At 48.1% G+C, this 21,729-nt stretch overlaps 1 protein-coding gene across 43 annotated transcripts in view; it reads left to right on the plus strand.

Moving 5' to 3' along the window:
* Positions 1–8,025: 8,025 nt before the first annotated feature.
* The window catches only part of MAP4K4 (mitogen-activated protein kinase kinase kinase kinase 4), a 156,142-nt gene continuing 142,438 nt past the window's right edge, over positions 8,026–21,729 (plus strand). For 9 of the 43 annotated variants that reach the window (XM_040993829.1, XM_040993831.1, XM_040993823.1 and 6 more), the window contains exons 1-2: positions 8,027–8,306; positions 8,690–8,755. In XM_040993829.1, the coding sequence (XP_040849763.1) occupies positions 8,250–8,306; positions 8,690–8,755 (123 nt within the window). In that variant the 5' untranslated portion in view covers positions 8,027–8,249. Of the gene's footprint in view, positions 8,307–8,659; positions 8,756–21,729 lie in introns of those variants that run through there. The other 34 variants (XM_040993827.1, XM_040993846.1, XM_040993862.1 and 31 more) reach the window with 8 other exon arrangements.

Raw genomic sequence — 21,729 nt, forward strand, 5'->3', positions numbered from 1 at the left:
CCACTAGACCACTACACCAGGCCCTCCATTTCACTGTCACCCTCCCTTCTACTTAAGCTTCTTGGGATCATCCCCAAATAAATTACCTGAGCCCAAATGATTGTCTGAATATATGCCTTGGGAAACTGAGCTAAGAAAATTTTCCTCATCATGGGGTTAGCCTTGTGTTCCAGTGGGTTAAGCTGTTGCCTTTTGTGCCAGTATCTCACATGACGGTTGGTTTGAGTCCCTACTGCTCCACTTCCTGTTTAGCTCCTTGCAAATGAGCCTGGAAGGCAAGCAGTTGATGGTGACATGCTTGGGTTCTTGCCATCCACATGGGAGCCCCAGATGGAATTCCAGTTTTCTGGTTCTAGACTGGCCCGGCTCTGGATGTTGAAGCCATTTTGGAGAATGAATGAGAGGATGAAAGGCATCTCCCTCTGTCTCTCCTTCTAACTCTGTCTTCCCTTCCAAATAAATAAGTAGTAGTCACTGAAAGAAAAAGAAAATAGAAAATGTCCTTATCATAGACACAGCAACACACATAGCCCTGGCATCAAGGATGGAAGGTCAGTCCCGCCTTTGGGCTCTTGCTTTGTTTGTTGCCTTTTCATCTGCCTCCTGCCTCCAATGTCTTGCATTCTGTTTTCTTTTCTAATGATCTATTTATTTATTTATTTGAAAGGAAGAGTGACTGAGCAGGAGAGAACCCTTTCATTTGCTGTTTCATTTCTCAAATGGCTACCATGGCAAGGAAGGAGCCAGAAGTGAGGAACTTCATTCTGGTCTCCCAGGTAAATGGAAAGGACCCAAGCACCTGGGCCATGTTCTGTTGCTTTCCGAAGTGTATTAGTGGTGAGCTGGACGGGATGCAGAGCAGCCAGGACTTCAACTGACATCCCTGTTGGGATGATGAGTGGTGGCTTAACCCGTTGCTCCACAAGGCTAGTCCCTCATTGCTTCTCTGAACTCAGCAAACATGTTAAAACCATGCTGATTCTCTATACAAAAGTTCTAAAGTGATTTTGAGAGAGCAGACGTTTGCCTCCAAATATACAGCTGTCCCTGCGTGCCATTCTCAGCATCCTCCACTCACGTGACCCCTCTCCTACCCTGGCTAAGAAGAATGAGTGATCACAGTGCTGAGGCAAGGCTGATGTGAGTCAGATTTCACCCAACTCCCGAATCTCACAGATTGGAAAAGAGAGGGTCCAGGAGAGTAAGCACTTGCTGAATACCTTGTCCCTCAGAGAACAAGCATTCAACTCTAGCATATAAACCCATGCTCCTCCCCTGCGACACTGCTTTCTTTCTTTCTTTTTAAAAAATATATGCTTTCATTTATTTGAAAGGCAGAATTACAGATAGGGAAGAGAAAGAGGGATGGAAGAGAGAGCAAGAAAGTGAGAGATTGAGAGAGAGACATTTTCTACCCACAGGTTCACTCCCCAAGTGGCTGCAACAGCCAGGGCAGCCTAAAGCCAGGAGTGTGGAACTCCATCTAGGTCTCTCCAGTGAATGCCTGGGTCCGACCATTTGGGCCACCAAGCACATTAGCAAGGATGGGCAGTGGAACAGACTGGACTTGAAAAGGCAGCAGCTTTTCCCTCGTTTGACTCAATTCTCCTTGCTCATCAATATTTTCATTATTTATTCTAGTTGACCTAATTCTCCAATGACCCAGAATGCTTCCATCATATCCCTGTAGTGCTCTGGCTTTCTTGTTCTGCCCCATTATGAGTTGAAAATCCATTCCTTCCTCTCAAATTTTTGCAACAAAGAAAAAAAGAAGTGATAGAGTTGTTGTTCACCTAATGGTCTCCTATAACTAAGCTCACCATGTGCTTTCTGTGTCTAGGTGTGAGATGGCTGCCAGTCTGTCCTAATGCCCTCAAGAGGTGGGATAGTCATATTTCACAGGTTGTGAGCCCAGGAGCAGCTCACCCACTAGTTTGGTCTGAATGTGTCCCACAGAGTTCAAACATTGGAAAACGTAATACTTTTTTTTTTTTTGGGGGGTTAAGTTCCTGTTTTAAACTTCTATTTTTAATATTGTTTACATAGTTGAGAGGGATGCATGCCCATGTGGGCCTCCAATTAGAGAGGGAAAAAGCGAATGTTTCAGGTTTCTTTTTCCTTCTGTGTCCACAGTGGGGAGTCGGGGTGCACGGTAGAGAAGGAAGGGAGGAGGCTGCCTTTTGCTGTCAAACTACATTAGCACCTGGGGTTGGGGGGAGCAATCATTTGGTGACATGTTAGAGATCCAATGTGAGGAAGAGTGTTCCTAGGGTGTTACTCGAGTGGTTTTGATAGTTCTGAGACATTGCCAACTTAATTGCACCAGGGTTGAGAAAATCTTTCCAAGGTCTGTTGGCTGACTAAGTCTACCTCCATGTGTATCCATAGACCCAGACATTTGTTGTAAAGCTTGGCCAGGAGAGTTGTCCAACCCATCCTGCTTTCCTTCCTCCGACACGGCACTCAGCATCTTCTGCTGGACTAGACAAGCTGACTGTTATGCCCTTCATATGTGTCTGGGCCTACTGTCCGCTGCAGAGGTATCAGCAAATGAGGAGGCTCAGTCCTGACACATGCGCTCCAAGGTTGGACCACATAGGTTGTTGTTTTTCCCTGTGGTGTGTGTTTGAGTATAGAAATCTCTTTGGGAAGTCCCTCAAGAAACCTCACCTGGGTTGACCTCAGACTTGACTCTTGTGTCAGCCAGCGCAGGATCAGGTACAGTCCATCATTTGTATCAATCAATGCATACTCTCATGTGAACTGAGTTGTGCTACAGCCTAGCCTGGCAGATCCACACCAATTCTGACTCTCTTGTGCCAGCAGGTGCAGCAGCCTAGCCCAGCTTGGCCCATTCTCAGTCCCAGCTCTCACACTCATTGGTGGAAGCAACAGTCCAGTAGGGGTGCCGGTGGGTATTGCAGCTTAGTCTGAGATGCCCACCCCAACCCGTCTCAGCATTTGTCAGCAGGTGCTGCAGCCTGGCTCAGCTTAGTCTACCTACCCCCAACCCTCATGTGAACTGGTGGATACTTTGGTCCAACCTGGCCTGACCTGCATCTCATCCTGTGGCAGTGTGTGCTGTGGACTGGCCCAATTTGACTTGTTTCCACGTCCAACCTACATGTATGCCCATGGGTGATGCAGTCTAGCAAGGCCTAAACTGCTCCCAGCCCTGGCTCTCTTGCTTACCAGAGGGAGTTATGGCCTAGCAGGGGAGTTTCTCAAGTTCCCCTATCAGGCCTACTTCCAGCTCTGGACCTCGCATGTGCTGGCAGGTGCTGCAGCCCAGCCTGAGATGGCCTATCCCCAGTCCTGACACTCACCAGCAAGTAGTGCAGCCTAGCTCGCCCAGCCTGCATCCAGATGTAGCTCTCATGTGAACTGGTAGGTGCTGCTGCCACACCCAGCCTGGCCCAGCCCCAAACCCAGTCCATGAACATGCTGCAGCCTTGCCTAGCCTGGTCTACCCACAACCCTGGTGCTTGCACTCACCAGTGGGAGCTGCTAGTTGCAGCTCTCCTGCTCCTAGCCTCAGATCTCACCCATGCCCGTGCATGCCATGAACTTGCTTGGCATGCTTCAGTCCTGGCCTTTGCATGTGCCTATGAGTGCTGCAGCAAGGCCCAGTCCAGCCTACTCCCAGCTCCAGCTCCAAAGAGTATCAGGTGAGTTCTGTGGTCCAGCCTGGCTAGGCCCATCCTCACCTCAAGCTCTGCACAAACCGGTGAGTGCTGCAGTCCCATAGAGCAAACCCACAGGTCCCCTACAGAATCTGCTCCCACATCCAGTCCTCTTGCTTTCTAGTGGGTGCTGCAGCCCAGGCTGACCTAGTCCATTCTCTTCTGCAGGTGCAGGGTCCCAAGGCTTTGGGCCATCTGTGACTTCTCTCCTAGGTCACAAGCAGGGAGCTGGATGGGAAGTGGGGCTGCCACAATTAGAACCGGTGCCCATATGGGATCCTGGTGTGTTCAATTGATTTTATTTTATTTTTTCATAAAGGCCAAGCTGCTAGACCACCGCACCAGGCCTGAAATGTAATCTTTAATGAAAGGTGAGGACTTTAAGAGGTGATTAGGTCATTAGGGCTTTTCTCATGAAGGAATGATGCTATTCTTGTAGGAATGAGTTATCTTGGGTGTGGGTTTCTGATAAAACGATGTGTTCCTCTGTCTTGTGTATTCTCTCTTACGTTCCATCTTTTACCAAGGGAGGAGACAGCAGTAAAGCCTTGGCATTACTCAGATCCTGAATCTTGGGCTTTCCAGTCTTGAGAATGGTATGACATAAATATTTTCTAGTAAATCACCCGGGCTCAGGTATTCTGCAATAGCACAACAAATGCATTAAGATACTTGTTATCTGAGGTTCAGAAAGCCAAGGTCAGCTCTGATCCACAGTTTGGGTTGTTTTCAAACCCTGCATCGTGGAACTGCTTTAGTTTTATCTTCCAGTTCTATTTCACTTGTCTTGCTTTCTATTTCAGGGTTTTGTGAAACAGACCCACCTAGCCAGTATAGTTAGTCTCTTTATTCTTTCACCTTCTTGCTTTCTCCAGACCTAGAATAACACTTTGATATCTTCCAGTGTGCCGCCAAGAGGATCTTTTGGGAAGGGTTTGTTTCGTGTCCTCAGACAGATTCTCAAGATGCTACCATATGTCTGTGGCATCCTGTACCACACAGAGCTTTCATGAACTAAATGCTGAAGGGGCACGAGTCTCTTGCCACTTCCAATTCATTCGGTGGTGTCCTGACTCCTGTGGCCTGGAGGCATTGAGAGACAGGCATCTAAGGAGGTAATTAAGGTGAGCTGAGGTCAAAAGGACAGGGCCCTAATCAACAGGATTAGTGGCACCAGAAAGCCTGCTCTGTCAATCTGGTTCCCCTCTCTCATCCAGCACCCACCATGGAAAGGCCGAGTGTGAATGCCATGAGAAGGCGGCCATCTGTGAGCCAAGCAGAGTCCTTACCTGAAGCTGAATTGGCACAAGCCTTCTTTCCTTTGTCACTAGCATTCCTCTATTCACAACATCCTCCTGAGTATGAACAAGACTGACGATAAACACACGTTAATTATCATGCCTGCACTGCCACTGGACATCCATTTGGATGACAAGTCTCAGACAATCTATCCTGCATGTCTTGTCACCAAGTTTTATTACCCTGGCTTGGGCTCTTGCCTGTCTGTTTTTCTTCTGTCTTCATCTAGTATACAGAAGAGGGAATGAGCTTAAGCAACACATACCAAGGTTACCCAACTAAGGAATAATAGATGAAAGTTCTCACCCACTTAGATTTTTGCCTCAAATTCAGCATATTTTCCGGGAGATGGTAGGTGTTCTCTGCATCTTATTAGCATAGACAATGTGTTGCTTTGCACTATGGTTACTTATGAGACTGTCCTATGCTGGCCCTCAGGGGAGCAGGTGCATCAATGTTCCTGACCCCTCTGGACAATGACTAAGCCAGTGGCTTGCAGTTGGGAGGCCATTCAAGAGTAGCACTGACCTGAAAAGTGGAAACACCATCCCAATGGTGTGCCAGGAACCAGTCACTCTGGAGCTAGTGAGGGCTACAAAAAGGCTGCTGGAGAAGGGCAGGCAGAGAGGAGGGGTTATGGGGGAATGCACTGGGGGATTGGAAATTCAGCAGCAAGTCCCGCTATGCTCAGAATAGCTTATTTCACATCTCTCCATGTGGATTTCCTAATGTGTAAGGTCAGAAAAGTAAGAGCAGCATTTGGAATTAGTGTGAAGAATAATCAGGTAACACATATGAAGGTCTGGGTATGTTGTCTTAGCCCGGTGATTAATAATGAACACCATTAAAATATTATTAGTGATATGGTCTGAGAGTACAGATGTGTGCTAATCTGGTTCTCTGAGTAAACCATTGAACTTGCACTCAGAGACCGTGCCTTTGCCGCTGGACCAACGAGAGACAGTCATTCACCAGAGGAATACTGGTTACTGTGGTTTCCTAATCAACGGATGGAACCATCTTTGACCTCCAAAGGATTCTCACAGCCAAAAATCTTGGAAATCAAACTGCTGGGAAGCAGGAGAATGCTAAATATGCTCTGGTGAGAACACATGAGCTTGGTTTAAAACTGGGTTTTGGAAGTAGGTGACCTCATGTGAACATTTGTTCAAACCGGCAGGCGGGGCTTTGAAGGAATCTGGGCGTGCCTGAGGTCTTACAGCACTCCGATTCCCACACCTAAACAGGGTCACACACCCAGGCCGTGTAACGCACCCCTCCCCACCAGGGACCACATGTGCTTGAGAATTTAGATAGTAATCGTGATGATGAGGTTTGTGAAGGCTAATTAGAAAAGGTTTTCGACATCCATCCTGGGTAGGCAGCAGCTCAAAATGCAGCCCCCTGGGGCAGGTTAAGCCACAGCCTGAGGCACAGGTTCAAGTCCCAGCTACTCCACTTCCCATCCAGCTCCCTGCTTATGCACCTGGGAAGTACTGCAGAACTTGGCCCACATGCTTGGGCTCCTGCCACCCACGTGGAAGACCCAGCTGAAGCTCCTGGGTTCTGCCTCACCTTTTGGGGGTGAACCCCCCTGGATGGGCGAACTCTGTCTCTCCTCTCTCTGTAACTTTGCCTTAGTAAATCATCAAAAAACAAAAGTGTAACACCTGTCAGAGTAACATCAACTTCCTCACAGTTGTCAACCTCATTCTTAAAGTCTGGAACTCTGAAGGTAGGGGGCCAATCAGTGCTTTCCACAACCAACCCCGCTGATTCTGGCGCACTTGCATTTGAGAACTCCGGCTGTTAGGTAATTGGGAGCTACCGAACGTCTTTTGGCTAGCGCAGGGCTGTGATATAAACGACTGTTGATTAAACCGCCTAGGAACCCCCCAGCTTCCGAGGGTGCTGGAAGAAGCCTGTGTGTAGATCCTCAGTGATCTCCAGGTAGAAAACACGGGTTGGTACTTGCAGCCCTACGGTGCTCACCCACAGAGCGCCGTCAGGAACGTGGCATCAGGCAATTAGAGCAGCTGTCTTGGATTCGTCGGCGCAGCCAAGGGATGCCCACCCAATGCGGTAACTACCACCGAGGCTGGAAAAGAAGGGAAAGGATAAGCAAAGCGTGTGGGGGAACCGGAAACGAGGGTCTCGAGGGTTTACGCCCCGGAGGTGGCGCTGGGGGATGGGGGAGAGGTGGGGCCAGGAGAGAGAGGGAGAGAAAAGCAGGGAGCCAGGCCGCGCCTCCGCCGGGATCCACCCGGGGAGATCTGGGGCCTGCGGAGCTCGGGCGCGGCCGCCGGGACACGCCCTCTCCCCGGGAGCCGGCCGCCTCCCGGTCTCGGGGTCGCGGTCAACGTGCTTTCCTTGCCGGCTGGTGCGCTCCCGAAAGGCCGAGCATCTCCCTGGGGGGACAGTCGCAGCGCGCCCCGTCCCGGCTCCTGCCGTTCCGCCGAGCGCGGTGGCGGGGTCGGGCGTCGCGGCCCCACCCCTGGGCGCCGGGCGTCGTGTCCCGGCCGCCGGCCGCGCTGCTCGCCGGCTCGGCCATTGTTCGAGCCCCACCCCTGATGAATATTCACGGTGCGCGGGCGCCGCGCCTCCTCGCCGGGGCTTCGGGGTGTGAGTGCGTTTCCGCCCGTTTTTCCTGCCGGAGAAGGAAAGGGGGAGCTGTTTTCTGTCTCCTCTCTCTCTCCTCAGAATATATTTTTGGTGTCCCGTTTCTCCTCCTCCTCCTCCTCCTCCTCCCCCCGCCGCCGCCGCCCCCTCCCCCGCTCCCCGCCCGTCTCCTCCGTCTCCGCCTCCGCCTCCCGGGTTATCTTTGTCTCGCTGCCTCGCGCTCACTCGCTCAACTCTCGGCGGCGCCGCGGCCCCCCACACGCTCCGGGCCCGTGGTCGAGGCGCGCGGGCCGCCGGGGGCCTGAGGCGGCGGCCGATGCCCGGGGGGCCCTGACGGCCGGGCCCGCGCCATGGTGTGAGCTCCTCGGCCGCCGCCGCCCGCGCACGCTCCGCCCGTCCGCCCTCCTCGCGCCCGGGGCGGCCCGAGAGCCGTGAGCGAGCGGCCCAGCCACCCGCCGCCGCCGGCCCCCCGCGCAGGGAAGAGTTCCCCCGGGCCGGCCCCGGCTGGCGCGCGTGGACAGCGCGGTCGGCGGCCTGGCCTGCGGCTGAGCCAATACAGAGCAGCAGAGGAAAAAATATATATATTTTTATCGTTGTGATTTTTTTTTTCTTTTTTGTTTTTCGGTGGTAAAAAAAGAAAAAGGGAAAATGGCGAACGACTCCCCTGCAAAAAGTCTGGTGGACATCGACCTCTCCTCCTTGCGGGTGAGTGGGCCCCCGGCGGGCGGGCTGGTGGACGCGCGGGGCAGCGGGGCAGCGGGGGCCGCGCCCTGGCCGCCTGGGCCCTCGGGCGCCACCGTGGGCAGAACCGCGGGCGCGGCGGCCCCTTTGTCTGCCTCGGGTAGCCGGTGTGTGTGTGGGGGGGACCCGGGACGCGACCCTACGGCGCCCGGACTGCCGTTCCCCCCCTCGGATCCCCGGGTCCACCGCGGGGCCCTCGGGCGCTGGGGGTGGGGGAGAGACGGCTGACCGCGCGGGGGCATAACCCACCTCTTTTGTAAAGCGCCCTTGTCCTCCCAGCTGGCCGCTTCATTGATTGTTTGCTGGGCCTCTTTTAGATGCTAACCGCTCCCCTCCTTCCTCCCCAGGATCCTGCTGGCATTTTTGAACTGGTGGAAGTGGTTGGAAATGGCACCTACGGACAAGTCTATAAGGTCGGTGCGGGCGCCTCTTTGTTCGCCGGGGCGCGTTGAAACTTCTAGTTGGGGACAAATACTCCGCTGACTGGAGGCCACGCCACTTGGCCAAAGTTGGGAAAGGGCTTTTCTTTCGCCTTGCAGCCCCTCTGTTTTGCACATCCAGTTTGTGTTCACATTGGCCTCAAAAGACCTCATTTCCTGGCTTTGAGATAAGGAAATAAGCTACACTCTAAGGCATGCACTTTTTCTTTAGGAAAATGCAAAAGGAGTTCTTTTTTTTTTTTTTCCTTTAAATAAGACAACCTGGAATTTTCTTTCTTTTCGTTCCCAAATCTGGCCTTGTGAGTTCGTGGAGTAACGATTCAGGCTGGGCAGGCCTTTGCCTACGATTGTCCTAAAGCAGAGCCAGCGCCTTCCTGGTCGTTGGCAGCAGGTTCTGCTCCTTGCCGGGCGCCCCACCTTGGGCGTCTGGTGTTGTACCTGGACTGTTTTCTAACAGGCTGTCCTGCCCTCCACCGATGGCTGTATGTTTTGGAGAGGCAGGGAGGGAGGAGTGTGTTTCGGCAACAGGAGCAAAAGAATTACAGTGTGGGGATTATAAAATCTGAATCCCAGGAATAACCTGTTTGACAGCTGTGTGATTGAAACCAATGAGGCAGAGGGAGGATGCCCTGCTTTCACACCCTCTCTGGTCTTGGCTCTTCTGAATAATTTTAACCGTGCCCCCCCACCCCCCACCCCTTTTCGATTCTTCCTGAATGAAACGAACTTGTGTGAGTGTTCAGTGAGTAGCTGACAGCCGCTGTGAGTCAGGGAATTGCTCATTTGATCCAGTGCACCTGTGGAGGTGATGAGAGCGCAGGTCCTGGAAGTGGGGGCCTGGAGCAGTCCTCTGGTTCTCGGGAGCTAAATGTTTTCGAAAAGGGAGCTGTCTGTCCTGGGAGAGTTTTCTAGTTTGTTTTACCAGAAAAAAAAAAAAAAGAAAAACAAAAACAAGTCTTGTGAAGCAAAGCTTTGTGGTTCACCTTGAAGATTTGTCATTGTTTGGTGTAAAGTTGAGGGGTGGGGGAAGGCTGGAAGCTGAGCTGTAGGCTCGGTGTGGTCTCTTTTCCTGTAGCATTTGACCCCAATGCTCGGCTGTCTCCAGCCCCAGCTTCCAGTGGTCCGAAGCGGAGCTGGGATTCTTAGGTCATCCCAAGTGAATTAGCAAGTGTTTTGTTGGTTAACTGTTGGGGCTGGGGCCAGATTTTTTGAATTTGAAAAGGAGCCCTGTTAGCTCCACCGGCTGGGCTCAACTGCATTTGGAAGGCTTTGGAAAAATTTGGAAAAGATTGTGTTGCAATGCTGTGAGTGGCTGGTTACTGGCTTAAAGACATCTCCCCAGCCCCAGTGTTTATCTAAGCACCAGGCGGCTTTTTTCTAACCCAGTTTTTCTGGCCAGATCTGAAGTGGTGAATGTACTCTTTCCAAGTGAGTTAGCCAGAGCTCGTTTGTGACCTGGTTACACACTGGTTCAGTTGTTGGTGACTTAGTTGGTCAGCAGGGATGGTCAGGGTTGGGAGGTAAAGCAGAAGGCCCTGGTGATTTTCAGCCCTTACCTTTGTTAGAGCCACCTGAGTGTGTCTTGGTTTAAGAGGTGGGCCCTAGCAGTGTGGGTGGGTTGGTTGTGAAGGGATGCTCCTCCCCCGTTTCCTTTTTGGTCTCATCCCCCCTCTTGGAGGATTTGAGCTCTACTTGCTGAGCTTTGTGTTTGAGAAGTGCACGGGGTGCCGGCAGCGGTGCTCTGCCAAGTCCACGGCTGAGGGGAGATTGCGCTCAGTACGCAGACCTAAGGGTTGAGGACCGCCGCGCTAGGCAGTCGGGGACAAAGCAGGGGCTCGGAGTTTGCTCTCAGCCAGTTGCTTCTTTTTCGATCCGTGTGTCGTTGTTCAAACATACGCAATAAGAGATCTTAGTTTAAATAATCAACACATGACGAATCCTGTTTCATCTACATTCTTCCTCTCTTTTATGTTAATGTAAACTCCAGATACCATTTCATCTAGAAATACTTCAGGGTGCTTCTCTTTTGTTTTTTTTTATACAATCACAGTGTCTTCCTCCTATAAGCAGTGTTAACATTTTCCTGCTGGTCGTCTTCCTACTGCAAGAACTTCAGTGTTTAGAAGCGAGTACTGGGAACCTTACTGTTAGGAGTTGGAGACGGTGGAGAAAGCGCCTTCGTCCTTTTCAATGTGTGATTGGTAGAATCCGTTACAATAGTGCACGTTGTTTGAGTTTGGCATGAGTTGCATATGGTGCCTTTGGGATTAGATTATTAACCCTCCAGAGCAGCGAAATATCCGTTAGTGTGAATATTCTCAGACTGGAAGATACTTGGGAGTGGTTATTTATGAACAAGGTTTTTTTTTTTTTAAACCAAAATTTGTAATTTCAAGTGAGATGCCTGTAGTCCTAACTTACTTCAAAGTTTTATTTTCTCTTGTTCGTTTTTTTGTAACAAGTTGAAGGGCGGAGTTTACCCAGTTTTGATATATCCTATGAAACTTATATTTTAAGAGGGACACTTTCTAATTTTATTTATCTGACAAAAATGGCAAATGATGTGCTGTAGTCTACCAAAAGGTTCAAAAATTAACAATGTTGAATAACAAGGTGCAGTCTGTCTTGAGAAAATTATTTGCAGTATGGACTTTGGCAGAAACAGTATGCATAAGTGAAAATATAAAAGTAACTGACTTATTCTTAACTCTATTCATTTACTGTCAGTGATCTATTTTTATAAAGAAAGTTCCATGTGTCCGCTTACTGGTTCTTCAGATGGAATAAATCATGAATTTTATTTTCATTAATGAGAGCAGTGATAGTGTGAATTAAAGCCAGAAATATAACAGGTTGGTTCGGTTATACTTTGGATTTTATTTACTTTTTAAATATGTATTTGATCCTTTTCTTCCCCTTGGGTAAACTACTGCTTTTTTGTATTTTGTGCCCATGGGGTCTTGAAGACTGAGGAGAATTGGAAAGGACCGAAGGTGGGGTGCTGGAAGGGAATCTGAGGGTCCCGTGCAAGTTGGGGAGCACCCAGCAGCATTGACGGCCAGGAGGGCTGAGGGACTGCGCATGTCTGAGCTTGTCCCTTCCTGCCCTGGAGAAAAGGGACCCCATAGACCTGGCTAGGGTTGGCCTGCCGTCAGGCTGTCGGTGTACCCCGCATTTGTGGAAGAACATGGAGAAGAGAGTGTGTGTGCGGAAAGGAGGGTGATCATCCAAGGGCTAGGGCCTCTCCCAGAAGGCTTGTTTGTGTTGGAGTGGAGTAAGGACATGGTTGTGTGCATATTGGGAAGCTGATTTTTGCTGGAATTGGCGGTCTCTGGGAATGGGGCTCCTGGTCAGGCGATGTTTTGGGAAGGAGCGAGTTAGATGGCTGGCTGTGGGCAGTGGCTAGGAAACAGGAGGGGAAGAGAGGTGGAAGAGAGGGCAGGTGGGGACTGACAGTGCGAGGCAGTTCTGTTCGCAGCCTTTTGACTTGCTGAATTCACTGCTGCTTTGCAGACTTTGGTACAGCCCTTTCATGGGTGCAGGTTTTTCCTAAGAGATAGGAGGGTCTTCAGTGGTTATGGCGTGGAAGTGACAGAATTACTTTTGATGTGATTGTCTGACTTTTCAAAAGTATTAGTCTTAACATTCTGGACCAAGCACTTTGTCTTTCGAAAGGTGCTCTGCATTTTCTTTTTTAAGGTATACCCTGTAGTGTGCTCTTTGGAAACCTACTTGGCTCAGGCTCATCGGGGGGGCTTCTCTGTACAGTACCTCATTAGACGTGAAGGTGTCCCGGAGGGCCGTGTGAATTCTATAGAATTAGGTGTTTGCATCAGGAGGAGGCTTGTGTCAGCTGACTTGGCCTGGGTGGCATGTTTGGGCTTGTTCCCAGACACTGCCTTCTTGCAGGAAGCTTCCTGCACTTGGGTAAGAGGGGAGAAGCCAGCCTTGTTGAGCAAGCCATGGTGTGTGGCTTTTTCAAGAATATGAGCTGCAAACTTCCAAAAGCTGTTTTATTAAATCTGGAACATTGAAAGTTTTCCAGAAAAAACAACCAGTGAACAAAATCCTGCTGAGTGTGGGTTTTTAATGTATTGCTTGAAACTTTGTAATGAATGTGTAACCATTTGTGAGGCTGCAGGCTTGTCTTTTGCCATTTCTTAACCAGTGTGGGTAAGGTCTAGCACTGCCCAGCTTGGATGCAGGGTGCTGTGGACAGTGAGCTCAGTACTCAGGCAGGCTGCCTGCTGGAGTGTCAAGGACTCCTTCCGCAGCAGGTTGTTCAAAACAAACGCGGTTCTGTTAGGATTTGTGGTGGCTTTAAGAACTGAAATAATTTTAGTCCACTTGCTTACACCAATGAGTCAGTGTTGTGTTTTGTTAATATTTTCTAAAATTTATTTGGTTTTTATTTATTTTCTTAAGATTTATTTATTTTTTATTGCAAAGTCAGATATATATAGAGGAGAGAGAGAGGAAGCTCTTCCATCTGACTCACTCCCCAAGCGGTGGCAACCGCTGGAGCTGTGCTCATCCAAAGCCAGGAGCCAGGAGCTCTTCCAGGTCTCCCATGTGGCTGCAGGGTCCCAAGGCTTTGGGCCATTCTTAACTGCTTTCCCAGGCCTTAAAGCAAGGAACTGGATGGGAAGTGGGGCCGCCAGGATTAGAACCAGCACCCGTATGGGATCCCAGTGTGTGCAAGGTGAGGCTTTAGCTGCTAGGCCACTACACCGGGCCGAACAGAAACCGTTTTTAAAACAATTGGGGCAATGTTACACCACAGCAAATAAAGCTGCCCAAAATGACAACTTCCCATAAGGATGCCAGTTAGTGTCTTGCCTGCTCCACTTCTGATCCAGCTCCTTGCTAAGGGCCTGGGAAAAGCAGGGCAAGATACTCCAAGTGCTTGGACCCCTGCCACCCGCATACCAGGCACAGATAAAGAGCCTGGCTTTAGCCTAGTTCAACTCTGGTCCTTGGGGCCACTCTGATAGTGAACCGGAAGCTACAAGATCTCTCATACTGTTCCTCTCCCTCCTCCCCCCCTCCCCACACACCTTCTCTCTGACTGTCAAATACATTTTAGGGCCTGACACCATGGTTTAGCAGCTAAAGTCCTTGCCTTGAACACTCCAGGATCCCATATGGGCACCGGTTCTAATCCTGGTGTCCTCACTTCTCATCCAGCTCCCTGCTTGTGACCTGGGAAAACAGTGGAGAATTGCCCAAAGCCTTGGGTTTTTGCACCCTCATGGGAGACCCAGAAAGAAGTTCATGGGTGGGTGCAGCTCTGGCCATTGCGGTCACTTGGGGAGTGAATCATCAGATGGAAGATCGTCCTCTGTCTCTCCTCCTCTCTGTATATCTGACTTTGTAATAAAAATAAATCGAAAAAAAGTTTGTCACAGATAGGTGCATAGTGAATTGTGGCTCATTATAGAGAGCTTGCAAGTATGCAGTTTGAAAATTTACTACAAGTAGATTTTTTTTTAATACTACTTGGTTTCTTCACTGATTATTGGAGGTGGATTCCCAAATATATGTGTGACCTAAGTTGCGTTTTGGTAGATTTTTTTTGGAGGGGGCGGACATCTGGATGGCTATAAAGAAAATGGAGGTAGTAAGGATAATGAGTTTATTATTAGTAGCTAGTGTGGCAGCACTGTATTCCTACGTTTAATTTTAATGAATTATTTAGTTAATTAAAAATTCGTTTATTGGCGAGAGTGAAGGGGAGGGGAGAGAATGAGCCAGAGAAAAGACTACCTCATCCATTGAGTTGAGTTTTGGTGTTGGGAACTCCATCCATTTGGAAAAAACTCAACTCTGTGTCCTTACTGCCTCCTGCTGGGAGTGTGTGTGGACAGGAGGCGGAGTTTGGAGCCACAGCTGGCCTTCCAGCCCAGGTCCTCCGTCTGCAGGCAGCATTCAGAAGAAAGGCTGCCTTTTGGATTGAGTTATTAGCAATAAGGTGAGGTGATGGGGAACCCCGAGTTGATAGGTGCTCTTTTCCTATAAGAATTTCAGGAAAGTTTGGCAAGTTTTAAAAATTGGGATTTTGGATACTCTGATATTCCAGTGGCCTTAGCAAGGACTTAGGCTGAAGTGGGGTAGATGGTAGGGGGTCGGAACGAGGAGCTGCCTTTGTGCAGCAGGTACTAACTGTGCTGTTGCTCTCTCCAGAGGCCCGTTCTAGGGTTTGGTCACATCTTTGAACAAGGCAGGTGGTATACACCCACTCTCACTGAACTCAGGAAGGGTGGATGGCAAGGAGGGTGGAGGACAGGATGCTAAATGAAGGATACCAACTGCCAACCCCGTGCCTTCAGACGCAAGGTGTACCCTTCCGTGTGCTCTTTGGAAGCGTGCGTGGTTCAGCCTCATCAGGGCTTCTTGGTACAGTAAAGTACAGTAGAACTAGAGAAGAGATGAATAAGACATACCAGCCTGCATCTTATGTTGGTAGAATCAAAAGGCAGATGGTACCCGGTTAGACTGCTTCATGAGTTTTCCTAAGCTCACTTTTCTTTTTTGAGATGATCTGGCTTTGTACTGAACAGGAAGTATGGATTCTGAGGAGGGCTGCTAATAAATGTTGGTGGTTGCTAGCTGGAATGTTGGGGGCTCTTAGTCTGGGCCCTACAATTACTCTACCCTGGAGAAGTAGGGATCCCCAGTAAGTGTTCTTAATGCTTTGGGCTTAATGGCCAAATGCCTTTGACCAGTGGGCATTGTAGCTGTCTCAGACATGGCCATGTATGCATAAGGTATGCTATTCGCTTTGCACAATTTGAAAGAATCTCTTCTTTATAACTTAGAGGGTTTTTCTTTTTTCTTTATTTTACTTACCTGATAAATAGGGCCTTATGAGGACACAGAATCCAGTGATGTTCCTGTTGTCCTGTTGAACTCGGAGGTATCCTGTTTCCTAGAAGTGTTTCTAAGTGTTGAAGTGCGTTTAGCTGCCCAGTCTGATATTGGCTGCCTTCTAGATTATGTGCTTGTGACCGTTTCTTGAATGAATCGGTTTTGTGCCCTCATTGGCTCCCATAGCAGCAGTTCAGTTAGAACTGTTGATACAGCTGTTGATGGGTCAGTAGTACTTCACTGCCTGCCTCCTGTACTTGCCCTATTCTCTTCCTAAGTAACTACATTATAATTTGGGGTTAGGATGATAGGTGTTTATATTGTTAGGACTGTGTAAACACCATTTATCTGTTACCAGCCAGCTGAGTCTGGCTACATGTCCATTCCTAAACAGTGTTCTTCCCCCTTGCTTTGCATCATTTTTGCGTTTGCTTGGTTTTCTGTGTATTTCATTACTTTCCCTCTCAAATGCCCAAAGACATAGTAAAGGTTTGCCAAGTTGCCTCCATCAGCAGCTTTTCTTAATGAGCAGTACAGAAGATAACTTGTTGCTTGCAGTCTCTCCCCTGGAGAACTGGGCTGGTGCAGTTCCCCCCCGGGACTTGGTGTCTATCTGTCCTGTACCATCCCTGCTGTCCTGTGCTTCACTACCGTTTCTTCCCCCGCCTGCTTTTCTGGTTTCTGCTGGTGCTTGCCTGGATCTGTGCTGTCGCTTGGTGTGTTTTGTTTTCGGGTCCCTGCAGCAAGTGTGGTGGCTCGGTCCCCAGCAGCATTGCAGTGTATTGGATATGCCACCTTTGGTCTACTCCCCAGTTGGTGGACATTGAAGTTGCTTCCGGTTTTGTGAGTAATGTAGTCGGGACGGACTTTTGTCAGGTGTCCCAGACTTGTTCAAAGAGCTGCCTGATGGAAGTGTGCCATGGAGTCACCATGGAGGGGAGCAGGACTTAAGATTTTCATATGTGGATCTTGGCTTTCATGAGCCTGTGTGATTGTCCATGGTCATCACTGTGAGCTATCTTTTGTTTTAGATTTATTTATTTTTATTGGAAAGTCAGATTTACAGGGAGGAGGATGGACAGAAAGGTCTTCCTTCTGCTGATTCACTCCCTGAGTGGTTGCAGCGCCCAGACCTGAGCTGATCTGAAGCCAGGAGCCAGGAGCTTCTTCCATGTCTGCCACACAGGTGCAGGGTCCCCAGGCTGTGGGCTGTCCCTGACTGCTTTCTCAGGCCATAAGCAGGGAGCTGGATGGGAAGTGGAGCAGCCTGCATGCAAGGCGTGGACTTCAGCCACTAGGTGCTGGGCTCTTATCACTTGAAAAACAAAGTCCTCATTGTCACTAGTATCCAAAAGGAGGCTAAGCTGGTTTTACTTTCTTACCACTTTTTGAAAGTATTTAATTGTGTGACAATCAAGCTTTTTGTCATGGAAAGCTACTGATGAATTTAGAAAGCAAAATAAAACCTGTTTTAGGTCAGGGGAATCAGTCTCAAGTTAAATAAATGGTTGTATTATATGCATCTTTAGAATATTTTTCTAGTTTTTTAAAGTTTGTGACACCTTTAGTTGAAGGCTTAATGCATTCAGATAAAATCTAATGGAATAGTCCTGTACTTTTTGAAAATTCTTTCACTTATGGGCTTTCATTCATACGGTGACAGTAGACTTGATTACTAGATCTCATCTCCTATCTTTTTTTCCCCAAGATATATTTATTTTATTGAAAAGGAATAAAACAGAGCAGAGGAGACATAAATCTTCTGTCTGCAGGAAGCTGGATGGGAAGTGGAGCAGCCAGGACATGAACTGGCATCCATGTGAGATGCTGGGAGTGTAAGGCTGAGGATTAGCCAGTTGGGCCATGGCACAGGCTCCCTGCCTCCATCAGTGTTTCTGAGTCTTCTCTGTGTAACTACTGTGTAGTTTTATGATTATTCAATTTTGAGCTGTCAAGAACTAAATGTTATTTTAGTTAGGGCCGTGCATCCAGGGATACACGATTTATTGAGGATCGCTTGTTAGATACTAAATGTTGCCATGGGTTGAATACGTTATGTTGAGATGATGCTCTGATTGGGTGCCCTCATTCACTTGCTGGGATGTGACTTGAGTTGTAGGGTTTCTGTGGCTTGGGCTTGGCCTATGAGAGCATCTCGGTTCTTTCTGTTTGGGTGCATAATTTCTCATCTATTGTTTCTCCCTGCCTTGATTCTCAGAAGAAAACTGGCTATTCAGATCTGTCCTCATCAGTGATGGAGGCTCAGTGTCTGTTCTTACATTGCTGTCTACAGTGCTATGCTGCCAGTGCTGGGAAGATCGCTCTTTCACTTACTACTCAAGTACTTCATGTTTCCCGCAAGAGTCCTGTTCGTTTGTGACCAAAAAGGCTGTCAGGAGACCCATGGCAGTGTCTGATGGGTGGCTAGACCAGATCTGATGAATTAAATAAGGTGATTTGCACATTGAAGCTTTGTGATCCTCCGGAGGAGACACGGTTGAGGAGCAGTGCACATTCTCCCTGGAGTTAAAGCTTGCAGTTGAGCCAGTGACTCATCTGGCTAATACAAAATGGGAGGGGTTGACTAAAGATAGGAGGGGTGGGTCCCAATTGGCTGTGATAATTGACTACTCCTTCAGTCTACTGGGTCAGCTGTCCCTTGGGGACTTTGCCAGCAACATCTGCTGCCTGCTGCTGTTCATTGCTGTTCTGAATGTCCTCATAGAGTTCAGTTAGTGCCCATCGGAAGTGGGGGGGCGGGGTGACCCTCAGGAGGCCTCAGTGCCCTTTCAGGGTGCCTGGTGAGCACCCTGAGCTGCTCGCACAGGACACTGGTTGACAACAGGCCTTCATAGCCTTACGGCCAAAGGGATCTTTGCAATGCGGGAATTGTGGTATACAGGTGGAACTATCAATTCACGTAGTTTTTATTAAGTTCTTATAGTTCAGGTTCTACAGGGAAGTAATTAAGAAATGAACTTTTGTATTTCTTTTCTCAGTTGCTTTGTATGCATGAAGCTTTATAGTTGTGAACAAATGAAATTCAGAGATAAGTAATTCTGGTGCAGAAGATTTTTTGAATGCACGTGTATCTTTTTGATCTATTTTGTGAGCTTTTTAAAAGGTCCCTCCTAATAGTTTTTGATAATTTGAGTGAAGAAGAATTTTTTTTGATCCTCACAGATAAATTTGTGGGCCCTTTTTCTTTTAATTACTATTAGGATTTCTAACTTTTCTCTTACTGAAAAAGATAACTTTTTTTAAAGTTACAAACGTTTGCTTTCAAAGTGTGAAGTTGATTTTGCTTTATTTAAATATGGACTTGTCAGTTTAACTCCATGGTAGATTGAGATTTTCCTTTGTTTTCAACTCAGGTAACTGAATAATACATTAATCTTACATGAAAAAAAAGTGATTTAAAAATGCTAAATTTTACCCAGGATGTGTATTTGTTCTCTGGTTCTTTTTGCTGAAGACATATGGCTCATGCTCTGCCTCCCCTCCCTCCTTTCGGTCTTTTGGATTTTTATAAAGTGCTCCATTTTATCTACTGATTAGCTGCATCTTATAACACATTTTGACCCACTATAACATACCTTCAAATGATGTCGTGAGAAGAACCTTAAAATAGTTTCCTTCTATTTCTACCACTGGCCTTGTAGTAGTATTGTCATAATTGGTTTACAAATATACTGTAAATCCTAAGATAATGTGCTTTAACAGTCCAATACCCTTTAGAAAGAATGAAACAGTAGGAAAAAAAGTTTTCTGACCTGGTGCAGTAGCCTAGTGGTTGAATCCTTGTATTTCATCCGCTGAGATCCCATATGGACACCTGGTTGTTTCTGGGTTGATCCACTTCCCATCCAGCTCCCTGCTTGTGGTCTGAGAAAGCAGTCAAGGATGGCCTAAAGCCTTGGGACCCTGCACCTGCATGGGAGACCTGGAAGAAGCTCCTGGCTCCTGGCTTCAGATTGGAGCTCAGCTCTGGTGTTGTGGCTACTTGAGGAGCAAACCAGCTGACAGAAGATCTTTCTTCTTTCTTTGTAAATCTGCCTTTCTGATAAAAACAAATTTTTTTTGTTTTGTTTTGTTTTTTATACTGTGAAAGCATCCCTCAAGGATGTCTGCATCTTGTTTTAAAGATTTATTTATTTATTTTATTGGGAAGTCACATATACAGAGAGGAAGATCTTCTGTCTGAAGGTTCAGTCCCCAAGTGGCTGCAACGGAGGAGCCAGGAGCTTCATCCAGGTCTCCCACGCAGGTGCAGGGTCCCCAGGCTTTGGGCTGTCCTTGACTGCCTTCCCAGGCCACAAGCAGGGAGCTGGATAGGAAGTGGAGCTGCCCGGATAGGAATGGGCATCCTGTGGGATCCTGGATGCCAGTTCCTATCTGGGCTGTTCCACTTCCTATCTGGGCTGCATTTTCAGGTATTTTCTGTGTTAACATACTGATCTTTCTTATGCAGCGTTGACTCTGACACTGATGCCATGTAGTATTTTAATCTTGGGCACAAGGTGGAACGGGTGGGTTGTGTGGTAACTTGACGTCTAACCTTTTGGGGCGTCTGAGCATCTTCCCCAGTGTCTACTGCTGACAGCAGGATTTCAGGTTCTTCGCATCCTTGCTAATACGTGTGATTATCTGTCATTTTCATTATGGTGAGTAGGAAGTGGTATCTTATTTTAGTGGTTCTGATTTGCAATTCTCTGATAAACTAATGATGTTTGGCATCTTCTCACTTGCTTGTTGGTCATTTGCATATCTTTAGAGAAATGTGGTTTTCATCTCCCTTACTCATTTTTAAAATCGAGTTGTGAGGGCTCTTTGTGTTTTCAAGTTGCCTTTCATGAGGCGTATGGTGTGCAAAATTTTTAATTGTCATTTTTTGGATAGTATACTTTGAAGCACAGGGTTTTTTATTTTTATTGTTTTTTTTTTTTTTTTAGACTTTATTTATTTGAAAGGCAGCTACAAAGAGAGGGAGGAACAGAGATCTTTCATTCCCCAAGTGGCTGCATCAACCAGAGCCGATCTGATCTGAGGCCAGGAGCTTCTTCCAGGTCTGCCATGTGGGCAGGAGGGGCCCAAGCATGTGGACCATCTTTCCCAGGCCTGTTAGCAGGGAGCTGAATTGGAAGTGGAGCACCAGGTGATGGCTTTGCCCTTTGTGGCACAGTGCAGGCCCCACCAGATTTCCTGCGGTGGCCCTGACGGCGAGAGCTGGGCTGTTCTAAAGCCAGAAGCTTCCCCGGTCTCCCGCAGGGATGCCAGGCCCAAGGAGTTGGGTCATCTGCTACTGCTGTCTCTGGTCATTAACAAGGAGCTAGATTGGAAGTGGAGCAGCTGACACTGGAACTGGTGCTCCAGTGGGATGCTGGTAGTGTAGGCAGCGGCTTAACCCACTGTGCAGTGTACCAGCCCTTGTTTTATTTTTTAAAGATTTACTTTATATTAACTTGAAAGAATGATAGGGAGAGAGAGCAGGAGAGCAAGTGAATGTGTGAGCACTTGATGTGGTGTTACTAGGTGGGCCAGGCTGAGAGTCGCAGCAGCCTGGTCTTCTATGTGGGTGGCCAGACTGTAGCTGGGAGCCTGGCATTCCATTGGGTCCTCCCACATGGGCAGCAGGGGCCTTGGCACTTGGGAGGCTTCTGTTTACTCAAGGTACTTTAGCAGGAAGTTGGGTTGGAAGTGGGAAGTAGGTGGAACTGGAGCTGGTACCCATGGGATGCTTGAATTACAGGTGGCAACTTTATTCACTGTACCACAATGCCGGCCCCTTGTTTAAGTTTTTCAACTGCTTGATTATAAATATTAGTGAGAGGAACTAGCAAGATCATAGATTTCATTCAAGCAATCTTTCAGACTAAACTAGAGGATAGGGAAGATTTTTTTCTAAAATGCATTTCCTTTATTTATGAAAAAAAATTCTTGTTGAGAAACGAAGTTCAGTTCAGAATCTTGCCATTTCTGCAACTTCTTTGCATTTAAGAAACAGTGATCTCGTCTTCCGAAAAGGGTTCTTTGAACAAAAAGAAAGCTCCTCCTCCTCCTCCATACATGAGATGTATTTT

Source organism: Ochotona curzoniae, unplaced genomic scaffold (assembly GCF_017591425.1).
Source record: "Ochotona curzoniae isolate NIBS_2020 unplaced genomic scaffold, NIBS_Ocur_1.0 contig_883, whole genome shotgun sequence".
NCBI lineage: Eukaryota > Metazoa > Chordata > Mammalia > Lagomorpha > Ochotonidae > Ochotona > Ochotona curzoniae.